The following is a 17193-nucleotide window of genomic DNA, read 5'->3' as shown; positions in this document are numbered from 1 at the left end:
GGTTTCAGGTGGCCACGTAAGATTTGGGTGTCTGTGTTGCCACCATCTTTGACAACACCCACAATGACCCAGAACATTAGAGCCTTAACAATGGGCAGAAGCAGACCTTTCACAACACAAAGCTGATAATCTGAGCAAGTTACATTTTGTATGTAATACCAGAAGTGAAGTTCCCTTTATTTCTGAGGAAACTGTGTTTCTGGTCCCAGTCTGTTCCCAGTCAGCACAGGCTTGTACGCTCTCATACAGACACATAGTGCATTACATTACTTCCACTATCTTATCCAAGTCAAATTAAAAAGTGAGAGCGACTTACAAAATGAACCCGCAAGAAGGCAATACATGCAGTTCTTATTTTTGTAAAGACTGATCCGAACGTACAGAACTCCAGCACTGCTGGCGGTTAAGATTATGAAAAGGGCTGCACGTATTAAGGGAAATGTTATCAATGGCTCCATATAAGCTGTGAATCAGAGCAGCTGACTGCAAGGAACATGGCTGTGAAAGACTCCAGGGTCTTCAGATCAGCTGGAGGCGGGAGAACAACGCCAAAATTACTACAGCTGTTCCTAATCCAACTCTGCACTGGTACAAGAGATATTTACGTCACACAGGTAAGCCTCTGCCCATCTATTTAAGGTGTGGGTTTATATTAAAGACGGAGTGTAGCACAGTGGGTAAGGAACTGGGCTTGTAACCGAAAGGTCGTAGGTTTGATTCCCGGCTAAGGACACTGCCGTTGTACCCTTGAGCAAGGTACTTAACCTACATTGCTTCAGTATATATCCAGCTGTATAAATCGCTCTGGATAAGAGCGTCTGCTAAATGCCTGTAATGTAATATTATGCATAGATACATGCCGTTTCCTATTTGAAACCAACCTTTTCCTACAAGTTCCTCCAGTTATCAGTGGTACAGAAAACACATTTAAATGACCTCTGAGTTCTAATAAATTTATTGGTTCAGCCATCTTTTTCTAACCGTGGATTTCCTGAGCTGAAACTCACACACCCTGCAGCGATCACTGGCTCCAGCTCCAAACTGAATGCTATGCCTTTCATGGTGACGTTGGCAAACTTAAAATAAAATAATGAGTAACTCAGGTTGCTTCTTGAATGAGGACAAACGTACCTCCAGACCACCCAGTCTGGACCCCGGAATCTTCAAAGGGAGGAAAAAACGCAACCTTTTGAGACAATTTGGGAAATGTTACATAAACGTTGACAGATTTCCTCCCTCCCTCCCTCCCTCCCTCCACCCTGGCGTGGGGCCTCTGACAGCCTGCTGCAGGGGGCCCTTTGAATGTTACGTAAATGTCAGCGGGTCAGAAACGGAAGAGTCCGTCAAACAGTTGCAGACATTGGCTTTCCTAAATGGCATCACTAATCTGCGTCTGTGAGAGGAATCAGGTTCAGGCCCCGTGAACATGGACCCTCTGTCCCTTAATTGACACTCACGCAGTGTACAGTCCTCTGTTTGCTAATTCGCCCCAACGAGCTCGCTGACCCAGAAGGAGCTCTGCAATGTTACGATAAAAAGGAATGGTGATGCAAAAGCACTTGGCATTGCATCGTGGTAAACTTTCGTACTAGTCTGCTTTAGTTTGCACTGGGTATTGGCAACATGTATATAAACATCTTAGACACGCATATGTAAATATGTTCTATACTCATATATAAATGTAAGGCCCTTCCCCCACCCTTCCCAAATTACTAACTTTACAACATCTACATAAAACCACAACCATAAACCATAAATAAATCTTTACTTCACCAAAGATTAGTTTTTGTGTCATTTTGCAGAATTTGTGTTTCATGTCATTAACTGGACTGAGGACATCAATAGTTTTCACATGCAAAAATTTAATAAAGAATACAATCAGCACACCATGGTTCAGTCAAAGAGATGTATTAAATTAATCACTTCCACCACTTTACCGAGCACAAATTTTACAGTCAATAACAAGCTACGATCCATTAGTGCCTTAAAATTATACTTTACATTAGAGCTTGTATCTTTTCTGGAGAAGGATTTACAAAATTGGTGCAGACTGTTAGAATGAACTCATCAAATTGTGACACATTTTTTCAATACGATATGGCTCCAGAGACATTAAACTCAGTAATAGAGTCCTCCCTGGTGAGAAAGAGGAAATGACATCATATCGTTTCACTGGGCAACTCTTGTACACCAATCGGGGAACGTTTTCCTACAGAACTCCTCCATGCCAGCTTGTGCTCTGGCTGAAATGGCCAAGTGCGATGTCAACTGCCACCTCTCCATCTCCTGGGCTAACGTTAGGAGCCATGGCTTTGGCAAAACACTGACGTAAGAAGGAAGCTTTCGATCAAAGGCTCACTAAACCGCCGGTTACCCAAAGCGATGGGTCTCCTTCCAAAAACACTGGAAATGGCGACGCCCATGGGGGGCCGAGTCTTGCATTCCCGAAATTACGATGACACATCACATCTATTCAAAACGCGTTGTATTTTTTGTTTCATTTAGTTTAAAAAAGCTTGAATACCTTTTTGTAACACAGCAAAGTGAAATTAATTTATATCGAGATATATCTTAAGGAGCAGAGCTCTGATCTTCCTATGTTTTGTACAATGTAACTCATTTAAATAACACGTACGTAAAAATTTATTGCGATTATGAATGGTTTGGATCAGGATTTTCATAGCACAAAGGAACGTGTTTTTTTTTTCTTTTCATTTTTGCAATGCTGCTGATCAAAGCATACATTTACATTTTCTTCTAAGCATTTAGCAATTTCTTGAAATCAGGTCTTCTATATGTTTCTATAAACTGCACCGCATTGGGCAGACAACTGACTTACAAGACTGGCGACAAGTAATCATATTCATATATAATATGATTCATATTTCATATTCATATTATATATGATTTCATATAAAATAAAATTAAATAAATTGAACATGTATGTAAACTGTAATTGAGTAGGAAACCCAGCAGTGGGATTCCATCTCTACCGAGTCATCCATTTTGTTGCATATTCTATTACTGAAATGGGCAGGTTGTTTAGGGGGTTAGCTGGACACAACTTTTGCTTTTCTTTAAACCGAATTTGTCTGGTCCCAGTAAAAACATTTTTCAACATCCAAAAAAAAAAAAACCCTCAAGGCGCCGTTCCGTCCCTTCCCGTGGAATGTCGAGCGGACCAGCTCTGCGGACAGCGCGCGGGGTCAGAGGTCACATCAGGCCAGGGTGGAGAAGGCGTCTGCCTGCGGGCTGAACTGGAAGCTGTACGGGACCAGAGAGAAGTTCTTCATGGTGGTGTCCAGAGTGATTCCGGCATCCTGCATCTCGTACCTGCAGGAAAGATGTCACCCACGCGTCAGGGAGAAGTGCGTATACACAAGGGGAGAAGTGCGTATACACAAGGGGAGAAGTACGTATACACAAGGGGAGAAGTGCGTATACACAAGGGGAGAAGTGCGTATACACAAGGGGTGAAGTGCGTATACACAAGGGGAGAAGTGCGTATACACAAGGGGAGAAGTGCGTATACACAAGTGCGTATACACAAGGGGAGAAGCGCGTATACACAAGGGGAGACGTGCGTATACACAGGGGGAGAAGTGCGTATACACAGGGGGAGAAGCGCGTATACACAAGGGGAGAAGTGCATATACACAAGGGGAGAAGTGCGTATACACAAGGGGAGAAGTGCGTATACACAGGGGGAGAAGTGCGTATACACAAGGGGAGAAGTGCGTATACACAAGGGGAGAAGTGCGTATACACAAGGGGAGAAGTGCGTATACACAAGGGGAGAAGTGCGTATAGACAAGGGGAGAAGTGCGTATACACAAGGGGAGAAGTGCGTATACACAAGGGGAGAAGTGCGTATACACAAGGGGAGAAGTGCGTATACACAAGGGGAGAAGTGCGTATACACAAGGGGAGAAGCGCGTATACACAAGGGGAGAAGCGCGTATACACAAGGGGAGAAGTGCGTATACACAAGGGGAGAAGTGCGTATACACAGGGGGAGAAGTGCGTATACACAAGGGGAGAAGTGCGTATACACAAGGGGAGAAGTGCGTATACACAGGGGGAGAAGTGCGTATACACAAGGGGAGAAGTGCGTATACACAGGGGGAGAAGTGCGTATACACAAGGGGAGAAGTGCGTATACACAAGGGGAGAAGTGCGTATACACAGGGGGAGAAGTGCGTATACACAGGGGGAGAAGGCCGACTGGCTGGCTCCTCAAACGCTTTCTGCTCATTTCTTCAGAGGAATCCAGCATTGCTGAAAGGACACTAAAAACCTCACAACAAAACTCTTTTTTACCTTTACTCCTATCAGTTTGTTATAAGCAAGGACAAAACACCCAATTCACAATGGCGTCACAAGAAATTTCTGCCGCACATGCACAGCTATGGAACATTTTTCAGCAAAATTCCATAAGCCAACAATCAAGCACGTTCTGGCACAACATGCAACCACAGTATCCAAGCACTTTCCAAACTTCCTGCAATCAAAACAGAGTACTCCCTGAGTGGGAGATAAAGCGGAAGGGAAGCGCTCTTACCAATCGTCCGTAGAGATGACGTAGTAGACGGGCGGTCTGTGCGCGTCCCCCAGGCTGTGGGCCCCCATGGCGCTGAAGACGAGCCAGTCCCCCACGCTGAGCTCCGGCAGCAGGCAGCGCTCCACCACCCGGTCCAGGCTGTCGCAGGAGGGGCCCCACAGGCTGCAGGCGAACACGGGCTCGTCCACCAGCGGGTCCTTCTGAGCGGGGTGACACAGAGAGCGCCGTTGGTCAGCTGGCCCCCAAACCCTCTGACCCAGCCCCAAAACCCTCTGACCCAGCCCCCAAACCCTCTGTCCCAGCCCCCAAACCCTCTGACCCAGCCCCCACCCCAGCCCGAAACCCTTCGACCCAGCCCCCAAACCCGACCGACCCAGTCCCCAAACCCCCTGCAGCTGACCCAGCCCCCAAACCCCCTGCAGCTGACCCAGCCCCCAAACCCTCTGACCCAGCCCCCGACCCAGCCCGAAACCCTCCGACCCAGCCCCGAAACCCGACCGACCCAGTCCCCGAACCCCCTGCAGCTGACCCAGCCCCCAAACCCCCTGCGGCTGACCCAGCCCCCAAACCCAGTAACCGTCTCGTTCTCACACACCTCTGATGTTTGGCTGCCGTTGCGGCACTCACCTTACGCACGGATGGCACTGGGATGGCGTGGTCCAGCAGCTTACTGGCAAAAGACCCGTAAACACCGTCGTTCATGTAGTACAGGAACTCGGGCTCGTCGTTCGGTGTCAGTTTGTCTGGGATAAAAATAAAGATGGTGTCACATGGAGGAATGGGTCATTGCCACCAAGTGAACATAGAGATTCTCTACATGTACCCAGAGGAGAGAGAGTGTGTGTGTGTGTGTGTGTGTGTGTGTGTGTGTGAGAGAGAGAGACAGACAGAGAAAATGAGGAGAGTGTGTGTGAGTATGTGTGTGTGTGAGTGTGTGCGTGTGATGTGTGTGTGTTTGAGAGAATCTCACTCACCCATGAGCTGGCCATGCTGATCCCGGGCCACTACTTTCTTGCTGATGATGTTGACAGCCAGGGTGAAGGCGGAGGACACATAGTAACTCCCAGGCTCAGCAATGAGGGCCACCCCAGAGAGAGAGGGGAAGTACATATCCAGCATCGGTCTGATGCTACCATGAACCTGCAAGAGAGAGATGCCATTGAGCCTCTTCCACAGTAAACCAACTGTGCATCAGCAAGAGGCTAGCACAATCAGAAATAAACACGCCATTTCAAATTCTACCATAATTATAACGATAAAATGGCATGCGAGAGCAACCAGTAAGAAAACTCTGTCATTTACCAGAAGTCAGGAAAAGGACAATTCCCGTAAATAAACCCAAATTTGGAGAAACCTTTACTCACTAGTCACTCACTTTCCCCTAAAGCTTAAGCTGCAAGGCGGCAGCACTTTGCAGTAAGTACTAGGATGCCTCATGCGCATATGGAATTAAAACAAATAAAAGACTGCAGGCACCCTACAGACCACAAGGGGTCACTTGTGCCTCAGAGGAAAAACCCTGAAGCAAAACCCTCCTTCCCAGGACCGCGCAGGACTCTTGGCCACAGTCAGAACTGGCCGGCATCCGACACCAGACCACACTGGGACGAGGTGTCTCTGCAGTAAAAGCCACCTGGCAACCCAATCACTGAGCACGTACCCACGCACCCTTTTATGAGAACGGAATTGGCTCCATGCTATCGGAACAGACCAATACACTACAGCTTGTGCTAGAAAGATGGTGGAGGTGCGTAATACCTGTTCCAGCTGAGCCTCGGAGCCACTGAATCCTCCTCCGATGTCCAGTATTTTCATGTGGAAGCCAAGCTCCTCCTGTCACAACAAACACTTAATCAAGCACCCGCCATTACAGGAGGGAAACCGACAGACAGACCGACAAGTTCCCTCAGCCACTCACGGCTGTATCAAAACTGCTAGACCACCGAAATATCACACAGTTATGGCCCAAGAAATGCACAGGGAATGAAGGGTTAAACTCAGGAACATTCCAGTAGCAGCACAAGGTGATGAAAAACTCTGTTATCGCCAATCATGACACCTAAAGCGAGGTTGTGGGCTCAAAACTGCCGTTCCGGAACCCCCGAGCCGCAACAGCTGCAATTATGCGATTTTCCAAAAGGGGGAGCACTTACCCCCATGTCAAACACGCAGCGAGCGTCGGAAACCGCATGGGTGTAGGCCTGAGGGTCCGTGCAGCAGCTGGGTACATGGAACCTGTGAGGAGCAAGAAATGGAGGGGTCATCTCTAAAGGGATGACAGAGAAAAAGGGGCAAGCAAACAGGAAGGACAAAGTCAAGTGCACCGAATCCCCCGCCCCCCCCCCCCCCCGGGGCTGTACTCACTTGGCCCCCACCACCTGCACGCCCAGTTCCTTGGCGCACTCCAGCAGGTGCCTGCAGCTCTTCAGCGTGGAGCCGAACGGCATGCACGTCTCCTCGCCCTCGCCGTGAGCCTCCGTCGCCACCTGCAGCAGCAGCCTGGGGGGAGGGGGGGTTAAAGAGTGTTGTCATGGTAACTCTGGACTTGCAAATATCCCATTTTCAGTGTTGCAGTACTGCAGCAATTCTACTGCAAATAGCTCAAGGAACTTTCAAGGATATTTTCTAAAAACCACCAATTACAAAAGTTAAGCCTACTGTTTCAAAAAGGAAATCCCAACCTCCAACTGTAACCTCGTACTCAGGGAAATGACACATTTTGAAAATAGAACTTTGATGCCACAAAATTCACAATAGTTTTACTTTCTTTTTACAGGACATAATTAGCTACGAAAAAGGTGAGTTTCAAAAAGACATCAGAACAGAGAGCAAAGCAACATTAAGGATACAAGCATCCTGCCATTTTGAAACCTATCAGCTTGGCCAGTGGACCAAGAGAAACAGAGGTCTGACATCCGACTCCAAGCGAACAAAGTGAGACGTTTTGAGCAGTGCGAGCGCGTCCTGCCGTCTCTAGGCGCCTACTTTGCAGTTGGGTGGCAGCGTGCGATCTTGCGCAGCTCCGTCTCGTTGTCGCAGAGCAGGAGCTCCACGCCGCTCTTGGCGGCGTACTTGATGTGGGAGAGCTGCTTGCACATGCCGCCCAGAACCATGCTCTCCGGCGCCACGCCGTAGCTCTGCACCAGCACCATCTCAGCCTGGCACAGAAACACAGGAGAGCAGCCAGTGAGAACAAACTCACCCAACCACAGGAGAAACAGGCAGTGTGGCCACCAGAATCAGTGGTCTTAACAGAGTCTCTGTATTTATATTAGGTATTGATTAATTCTGATATAGGAGTCATTTTATACTAGAAAATAAAATTCAAGCTTCCAATGAAAAATACTGGCATTTTCAGTCGCCTGACCAACCAAATATCTTTAAAACTGAACTTTAATATCACAATAAACTGTTGGTTAACCTATGTTCAGGCTGATTCCAGAGTACTCAATTAACTAAGTAATATGAACTCACATTATATTGTTCTGAATATGTTATGAGGGCGCTACATACCCAACACTAAAATGAAATGAACGCGCTTTTGAAATTACAACTGCAATAAAGAACGTTGTTATACTTGTTGAACACTAAAAAATATTAAATCAAAATCAGACCACTTAGACCAGCAATCACAAATAGCCAAACACTAACTTCTATAAGCACATCTATATAGACTAGATAGAAGATATAAGAAGGAAACATAACCACAAATAATTTCCAGCAGGTTTTGATGAGCATAGAGAATCAGTAAATAAGCTCAGTTGAAGTTCTCAGGCAAATTAAGCTTGCTGCATGTAATATGCTGTTGTACATCTGGCCACTAGATGGTGCTGTTTCTCAATGATGCCGTCACAGAGTCATTCCTATACAGCGAGATCCGTGCGGGTGAGAGCGCAGCACCTTGCTGGTGCAGACGAAGCCGGCGCCGAGGGTGGCCAAGATCTCGATGACGGCCGGGCTGCTGTTGCACCTGACCGGGTAGAAAGGCCGGACCTGGGGCATGTGGGCCTGCCAGCGGATGTGCTGGCGCGTTATGAGCCCAAGGTCAGCCACGAAAAATGCGTTCTTCTCAGCCTGGGGGACAAAACGGGCATGTTTACAAAACACTGCAACATGCGGTCACCAGCCAAAAAGGCTCTATAAACACTACATCAGTTCTGTGTTACTGACCGAGTGCCAGATTCGGAAAGCACCTGAAAATTTTGAGGCCTGTTTACCACGAAATTGATTGTGCCTTATTATGCAACGTAAATCAGGCACACGGCGCACAGCATTTAAGAGTATGGAGCCTTCAATTCTTTAAATGTTTAGCTTTTAAAATTGCAAAAACATTCCCCAACACCGTTCCACTAAAGCACATGGCATGTTACAATTCAAAACAAAACTAATAACAGACAGAACTGCTTAGAAACAACTGCCAGGAACCAATTTGGAACTTGGAATTAAAAGGCTGTACGCGCTGTGCTGGTAATTTAGAGCCATACGTAATTAACACCGAGCAAAATTTAAACTGGGACACAGCTACACTTACCAGGGTCTGCTCGCACACATGGGTATCAATGACATCTTTGAGGGTTGCGCCTCCCTCCAGAAGTTCAATGGAGTAATTTGGTTCATCGGCAAGTCCTTTCATCTCAACCGTATTCCGCAAATCCGACAATCATAAAGCAAGTTGTCTAGTCAGTCCTCTCAGAGCCGTTGGGGTCCTAGAAATATGCAACAAACTGCAAAGGACAGAGGAGTTAACTCATCCGACAAAACAAACATGGCAGAAAGACATCAGAGATAACCGGCGCGCCGCCGCCCCCGCATGCAGATGGTTACTCGCTACACACACCTCCGCAGTACAGTGGAAACGGTACGAGTCTCAGTTAGCCACCTCTCTCTAGGGAAGCGACAGCCTGCGGCTGCTTGGTCCATTAGCGCGAGGTGCAGGTCTGGGGGAAAGCCGGCCGGCGGCCTCTGTAAGGAGCCCTTGGGTGGACCGGCGGTGCTTTTCACAGGGACCCAGCCCGCCTCTGATCCCAGACACTTCTCAGCCCAGCCAATCGGAGGCCCCGGTGGAAATCCCACCATGGAGCGAAACACAAACTCCGAAAAAGTCTGCGCAGCCACTGTGAAAACAAAAGCTGCGGGGCCCCCGGGGGCCCGCGCGGAGCCCGTTTGCTTTACTGCCAATTGGTCCCGACAATTATGATTAATCCTGCCGGCGGCGACGCGTAAAATGGCTCCGTTTGATGTCGTCAGCCGGACCGAGGACAGGGGCTGCGCGGGCAGTCAGATGGGATAATATCTGATAATGTTACATAATGTCTCGTCTAGCATTGTGGGCACTTGGTTTCAGCTCCCGTGCACTGCAGCCTGGGACCTCGCTGGGTACACAGGGGCTGTCTGAGTGACTGTGGCACAGCAGAGTTTCCTCCAGACCCCCTTTCTCTGTGGCTTAACACAAGCTCCTGACACCTGCGCTGACGTGCTCCTTTCCACATCGAGGGCAAATACCTCCATTATCTGGATAGCTATATTCTGCACCAAAACAGTAACTGAATCAATACAGCAAATAATGAAGACCGCAGCCTAGGTTGAAACATAGCATTGCCACTTAGTCTCCAACTACTATCAAATATGAACACTGAACCAAATAGTATTCGATTCAGAGTAATTACAGAGTCAGTATCATCACTAAGTCATTCCATATTAATCAATTCCATTTTAAGTGTAAAAATAAAATGTTTAATTCTCCAACAGATAAAAAGAACTGTGTCTACATGGGCATCCAGCCCGTGTTTCCATGGAGAAACTTGTTATTAACTGAAGTTGCACAGACTGCGTGTCACACCCCTTCTATTCACCACGAATGCCACTGTGACCACAAGTCTCTACTCACATGGACAAGTCAGGAGATGGAGCTCTCCCACTATCAGCTAGGGTCCCAAGGCGGCTCCGCGTTGAAGTCAAACTGCTCGCGGTAGAGGGCCGCCCCTAGGCCTTCTGGGTAATTGTTGTACACCTGCACAGAAAGTGGTGTGCCCTGTGGATGACATCACAGTCAAACCACTCAACACAGACACACAGCAGCACAGATGTATACATGACAAACTGTACATAGTAAGACCTTGAAACTTCTATTAACTTAGTGGGAAAAGCATACAGTTATACATTTAGACGTATTACACAAGAATGTTACACATAACAGCCATAATATACTTTGAATACATAAATCCTGTTAAGTGAAAAAAAGATGAACAAATGTTACAAAACGATTAAAATGAAAATTTTAATCGTAAAAAAAAATTTTTTACACTTGCCTATCGGGCAAATTGGCAAGGCTCGAATTACAGGATGACATGTGGTCATTGCTATGGATACCCTGAATTCTGAATGTCCTTTTAAAACAGCTAACTACATGGTCATTAATTTGTGACTTTCCTTATAAAATCTATATGGCTTTTCTGCCCTCTGAAGAAGAAGAAAAAAGTTGCCCATCCCATGAGTGCTTTTGCACATCAAAGCGGCCTTGTTCTGCAGCGGTGTCCAATGACATTTCCAACACCCGGAAGGCCAGCTTCAGGGCTTGTCTCCTCACTCTTTTATGTTGTGCTTTCAAACATACAGTAGAATTTCAACCACACCTCTGGAATATAACTGTATCAACCTAACAGGAGAGAATCCTTCATGTAAGCTTTCCACATCTTGTTGCGAAACATTTGAATTAGCTAGCTACATATGTAATGTTGATGATCACCGGTTTACTCAAAGATGGATTAGCATTTGTGATTAACTCAGCAATCAACAAGCATCACCTAGCTAGAGTTTTAATGTTGTTATAGGACTGCTGGATTTACACAAACTGAGTTGTGCTCAAGAGAGCAGCATTAATTTTCAGCTACATTATCTCACTCTGACAAAGCTGACAAAGACCCACCCATGTTCCAGAGCTTAAAGAAGTCAGGCTGGTCCTGATTTGTATAAGCACCGTAAAGATTTAAATTATCCAAAAGAATCCATAAGATGGTTAGTGGCTAAAATACAGCAATGCTCCCATGCAGTTTCTACAATTAGGTCATCTTAAACGCAGAAGCATTACGAGCATGTGTTTCATGAGGTGCCACTCCATGCAAAAATCTGTTAAGAACAGGGCAGGTGGTATCGCCAAGTATTTCTTCAAGTTGTTTGCAGAAATTTTTGACCACAACCGGCTAAACATGCTGAGGATAACTGGCTGAACGTCTTGAGGAGTTAGAGGACAGAGGGGCAGTGTTGGTGCTGACTTCGGAACTGACCCTAAAGTTAAAAACTTTTGAATGAAGTAAAGTAGGTAACAGTGAGGCTGTTAGGTAGAATGGAATTTGTTAATATTTTCAACTAGCTAGATGAAATTTAATTCAAGCTAAAGGAGTGACTAGATTTTATTTTGGTCGCTATTATGTCATGAAACGTAATTTTATTTATAAATCCAGGTCTATCGGACATATAAATTAGCTAATCGTTCAAAAATATTATGTTATTTCCACAATAATTCTAGGCAATACTAGGTCAACTTAAATTGTTGTATGTCAACTGCAGTTTCTTCAAGTCACTGCTAAAATGACACCAGGTAGTATGTTAAGGAATGAACAGATGTGTAACATCTTCTGAGTAGGTATTAACCGCAAATAATTCTATTGACCTGGAAGCCAACAACTGTGCTCTAGAGGTGAACTTACGACATACGTACAGAAGGATATTAATAAATGCGGGACTATGCAACGTTGCCTTCACTAAATCGGCTACATAACACATAGGCCCAAGTCGAACGTTCACCTGCAGAACACAGCGGCTGTGCTGTCGACACACTTAAATGAAAATGTGCCCCATGTTTTATTTGTTTTGAGGACAAAGGGTCATTTCCCGACTGCAGGCAAAGCGCTAGCCGGCTCAAACCGGAAATTCTTTGAAAGAGAAGTAGCTAAAGTTAACGAATCATAGGCAGCGTCAATTCATTTTTGTTAGGATCAGTTGCCATGCCTATTTACACCGATAGACACAAAACAGTCACCCAAACTGAATACAGTGGTGTCATCTCAGTTTCCTTAACCCCATTCTTATAAGTTTATAGCTACAAACGTTTATAAACGAGGGCACTGAGTTTCGTTTAGCAACACACAATTTACAATGCTATAATAGACAGGAACTCGAGTTTGCGAAAATAACTTCCGTGACCCACGTACGCCTCCTTAGAATTTAGCAACAAAAAGTAGCACAACGCCGAGACGACACACTTTAACCGGACGAGGGTTATCACATTAACTTTAACCAAAAGCAGACAATTGTGCCTATAATGCAAACACCTCGGTGACAGCGCGCAGCCATAAGCACGGAGGCGGCCAGTGCTGTTGAGGCTCACGGTCCGGAAATGAATGGATCCGCCAATTTCAGACGATGACATTACCGCAATAAAGGACACTGCTCCAAAATGAGCAAACCAGCCAAAACATTAGCTAACCAATGTTGCCTAAACGTATGAGAATATTTTAACACGGATATGCCTTTCTGCATCAAAATGTGTAGCTACACACGGACGTGAAACATGTTGGCTTGCTGTTCAAATCAGAGGACATTCAAAAATACATGCAATTCACGTCAAAGCTGGCTAACGTTAGTTAGCAAGCAGCGGCAATACGCATAAGGCCTGTAGCAAGCTAACGTTTAGCAGCCCACCCGATAACTGTAACATTTGACCTGTCATGACTTAACACTTAGATATACAGCCCAGATTGATAACCAAGTATCTAACATTAATATATTTTGAACATTAGGCCAGAGCTAGCTAGGCAGCCATTCCCCATTCAACGAAGGCTGACAATGAAAACTGCAGTTCCTCAGACTAACGACTCTGGGCGGCAATACCCGGATTGATAGTTTTCATATGAAGGTGGGCGAATACCAAATAAGCATTAAGGATTACACATCTTAAACGTAACGGAGAGTATTCAATTTGCACAAAAAATACTAACGATAAAACAATGCACCAAATAAATACATTAGTTGGCAAGTTATATAAACCCATCTATATTCGCTATATCAACCGAGCACGCTAGCTAACGTTAGCTAGATGCTAGAATGACAGAAGGGCAGGAGTCGAAACATGAAACAAGTACGCTCACCATAAATTCAAAGCGAACACAATATCGGTTTATTTAGCCGACAAGCTAAGGTACGTGGCTATACATCAGTTTCAAAAACGTTCGCGATCGCAATATATATAATTTAATTCGAAAGAAAACAAAGATATAACTAGCAAGTAAGTAGCTAGCGCATACGTATTCAATTTATCCAGCACAGCAGCACTTCACTAGCTCGCTAGGAGCTACCTACGTCCAGCTAGCGCTAACCGTAATCGCCATGTTGTAACATGTTTCCCTTGCCACCGTACGCAACATTCTACATAAATATTACTCGCTACTTACGTGAGATAACGGCCCAATTTTTTGGGATAATCGTCTTCTCTTTTTCGGCGGAATTTTTAAAGAGTAATGGGGGTGCTAGTAGAAGAAAGAAAAAAGGCTATATTTGCCATAAGCATGTAGTGACGAAGAAGCTGGAAATGGAGTACCGCTGATCTCTCTCTAGTATAAGGCAACGAAGGAGAAACGACTACCCGTGGCAGTGTAGGTAATGAAGGCGAGCCGCAGATAGAGGCTGCTCTGTGCTGAGATAACTGATAGATAGCCAGCTCGCTCCTTCCCTAGAAAAGGCAGCGAATAGAACGGGGCGGGATTTAGCATATCACTTAAAGAGTCAACGCTGTCATTCCCCCATAGAACATAGCAGGTATGAGATTTCAGGGTAAGTGAATAGTGCATCGTTATGACATGTGTAGGGGCAGCTTTTTATTTTTCACAAATCTTCGAGACAGGTGTTTATATCAGCAAACTTGCATGGATTCTATTCAATAATTATTTTTACATTTTTAGTTTTCCTGTCACACTTGTCTCCACGTGAAAATGACATATTAATGAAGTTTGCACGCAGTGAAAGAATTTGGGACTTTTTAAAATGACAAGATATTGGAATTAAAACGGTTCATATGAGAAATCAAATTCCTTTTATTGTCTACTTGATTCATAACATCTGAAAATTCAAATTCTGTGTCATTTATACGGAATGGACTATATCGTTATGACAAAAAGCCTCACATATAGATCTGTTATTAATGCAAATATTAATATTCCCAGTTTCACAATGCTCATGTTACTATACTCACCCATTTGACGTTTGAATAATTAAATTGTACCTCTTCTGTACTCGTGCACAAGCACCAGTATCTTCTGACGCTTGCCGCCCTGGTTAAAGGGTCCTGACAAATAGTAAAATAGAGAGTTGTAATACCTGTTCAGTTATTTCTTTTGCATAGTAAAATTGTTCGGAGCGAAGCCTTTCAGTCGTGGTGATTGATCTTCGTTCAACCCCAATAGTAGCGATCGTTTTTCTGCATTGTTCAGAATGCTAATTCATAATGAAAGCTTTGGAACAGATCAGATACATAGTCCTCTTGAACTTTTGCTGTTATCATTGATGACTTCAGGTTTGGGCTCTTGGCTTTTCCCCAAGAAGATGCAAATGGTGTGGTGCGTTCAGTCTGAATGTCACCGTTTTTCACTCTGTTGTTGAAGTGCCTTTAATGGTCAACCCTGTTTTGGAAGAGTCAAACCTCCTAATGAGGGACAAGGAGGGATTGGTCTCTCTGCATTGGCCAAGGTCTGGGGCTTGTATTCAGATGGTCAGATATTAACACTTACCAGGAACTGCACTGTGTGGTATTAAGAATGAGGACACTTCTCAGCTTAGAACATGGATGTTTTGCTGGTCACATTTCATTGTCCATGTTGTTCATTTAATATCCCTGCCTTTTTGAATTGAGCAAAACTCGACTGCGGCATGTTGATCTATTGTTTATTTTGTATTCGAGCATTTCTTCTTGCAGAGGACCTCATACATATTGGAGGTTAGAGGTCACTGCAGATGCATACAAGTTGCTATATAAAAACAGAAACAACTAAAGGCTTTTTTTCAGTCAGCAGTATGGATAATATTTTCCTATACCTTGTAAAATATTTTGTACATTCAACACTAAAGTTTAAGACATCTGACTGGAGTGTTTGATAATAAGTTGTGGTGGGATGGGTGATGAACGTGTTGTACTGCAGTTACATGTGACAGTTTTCTAGAGAATAAAGTCCCTCTGAGCATGGCTGCAAAATGTTCTAGGTGGTTATTTACTCATTTCAACTGTAAAGAGGGTGAAGAGAATTGGTTTGTAAAAATGAGTTGTGTAATAAGCAAAAATGATTTAAAAAAATTTTTTAAATAAAAAATGTGTGCATGTGTAACATGGTAGCTAATTTCTCAGTACATAAAGGTACTAAAGGTACAGGTAATGACAGGTACAATTCTGTTATGTTTTTTAAATACATGTAACAAGTGATCCATAATGAGTACTCCATACAGAATTTGTGTACAGTATCTGAATGTTGAAACAACAATGCCATGATTTGACAGTGTTGAAAAATGCTTTCCCCCTTTGAACCCCTTTGTTTTGTACATGCAAAATATATAAAGTAATATGCATGTAAATGTAACAGTTTAATCAAACATTTTCTTCAACAATAAACCAGTTGGTTTGTCTCAATGTGCTCATAATGTATTATGGTTTTTCAATGAGAACTCCATATTGCATCAGTTTTAAGGACATTCTTTGTTTCAGATTAGTTTAAGTCAAATTTAATGTGACACATACAATACTACCAGGGGTGCTCTTTCTTCTTTTTCCTTTGATGGTGGTTAAAGTCTAACGTCACACCTGTTCCATCGACTGCTCCCTGGATTAGCAGTTTCCAAATCGCAGTGAAGTCAGAAGGCCGTGCAAGCCACGTGCAAGAATGTTTGTTTGACTTTGGTTTATTGTTGTTTCTCGTTTGAAACAGTCACTAAAAATAAGCAAGTACAGCCCTAATCACAATGTCAGATGAGCTAGGGGCACCAGCTTGGGAACATGACACAATAGCCGTTTGTTTTAGTCGCATAAGCGTTGCTTAGTCTATTGTTGTGACTGGCAAGAGAAAGTTTCTGCTTAATACCATACAAAAGCTGTTCCGAGTTTTGTGCCTGGTCCCCACAGACTATAAATGAGAATACGCAGTCTAATCACACATAGCATCTAAAATGGTTTCCAGTAAAGACCGATGTTTCAGTGCCATTGTTTGGGTTCATAATGGCTACTGCCACTGAGCGTGCTCGCCGCAGAGACGTGTGCGCCGCCCACTTAGAGTGAAAACACTCCAGAGTCTGCATTGTGCACCAGGAATTCTCATCCACAAACAGGGGCTAGATTGCATCAAAACACTGACCCACCCCATGGAGATGGAGTATAAACCCAGGGCCTGGCCCCGCAGAACTGACAGTCCTCTGATAAGAAACAGCCAACATTCCTCAGCATATGTTGGACAAATTCAAAGGTTTATTCTACCGTACAATCACACATATAAAGTACCACGAATAATGGCTCTTTTCATGACAAACTGTACATGGATCCTTTGGAGGTTTAATCCATTTATAAATTTGAGATTTGATTATTTATTTGTGGTTAACAT

At 44.5% G+C, this 17193-nt stretch overlaps 1 protein-coding gene across 3 annotated transcripts; it reads right to left on the bottom strand.

The window, feature by feature from the left end:
- Nucleotides 1–1842: 1842 nt before the first annotated feature.
- Nucleotides 1843–15194, bottom strand: LOC118233612 (antizyme inhibitor 1-like). Of its 3 annotated transcripts, none has more exons than XM_035429429.1 (12): nucleotides 14933–15194; nucleotides 10449–10592; nucleotides 9093–9285; nucleotides 8462–8635; nucleotides 7547–7719; nucleotides 6926–7060; nucleotides 6715–6796; nucleotides 6320–6394; nucleotides 5536–5701; nucleotides 5189–5304; nucleotides 4562–4761; nucleotides 1843–3333 (listed from the first exon to the last, which is right to left on the bottom strand). In XM_035429429.1, exons 3-12 carry the CDS (start codon nucleotides 9192–9194, stop codon nucleotides 3219–3221), a joined length of 1338 nt encoding a protein of 445 aa, XP_035285320.1. In that variant the 5' UTR covers nucleotides 9195–9285; nucleotides 10449–10592; nucleotides 14933–15194; the 3' UTR covers nucleotides 1843–3218. The 3 variants fall into 3 exon arrangements, with proteins under 3 accessions (XP_035285320.1, XP_035285324.1, XP_035285312.1); XM_035429433.1 differs by lacking the exon at nucleotides 14933–15194 and adding an exon at nucleotides 14011–14314 and having other exon boundaries at nucleotides 4562–4758; XM_035429421.1 differs by lacking the exon at nucleotides 14933–15194 and adding an exon at nucleotides 14011–14313.
- Nucleotides 15195–17193: the final 1999 nt, after the last annotated feature.

This window comes from Anguilla anguilla, chromosome 1 (genome assembly GCF_013347855.1).
Source record: "Anguilla anguilla isolate fAngAng1 chromosome 1, fAngAng1.pri, whole genome shotgun sequence".
Taxonomy (NCBI): domain Eukaryota; kingdom Metazoa; phylum Chordata; class Actinopteri; order Anguilliformes; family Anguillidae; genus Anguilla; species Anguilla anguilla.
This window is presented reverse-complemented; position numbering and strand designations above follow the sequence as displayed.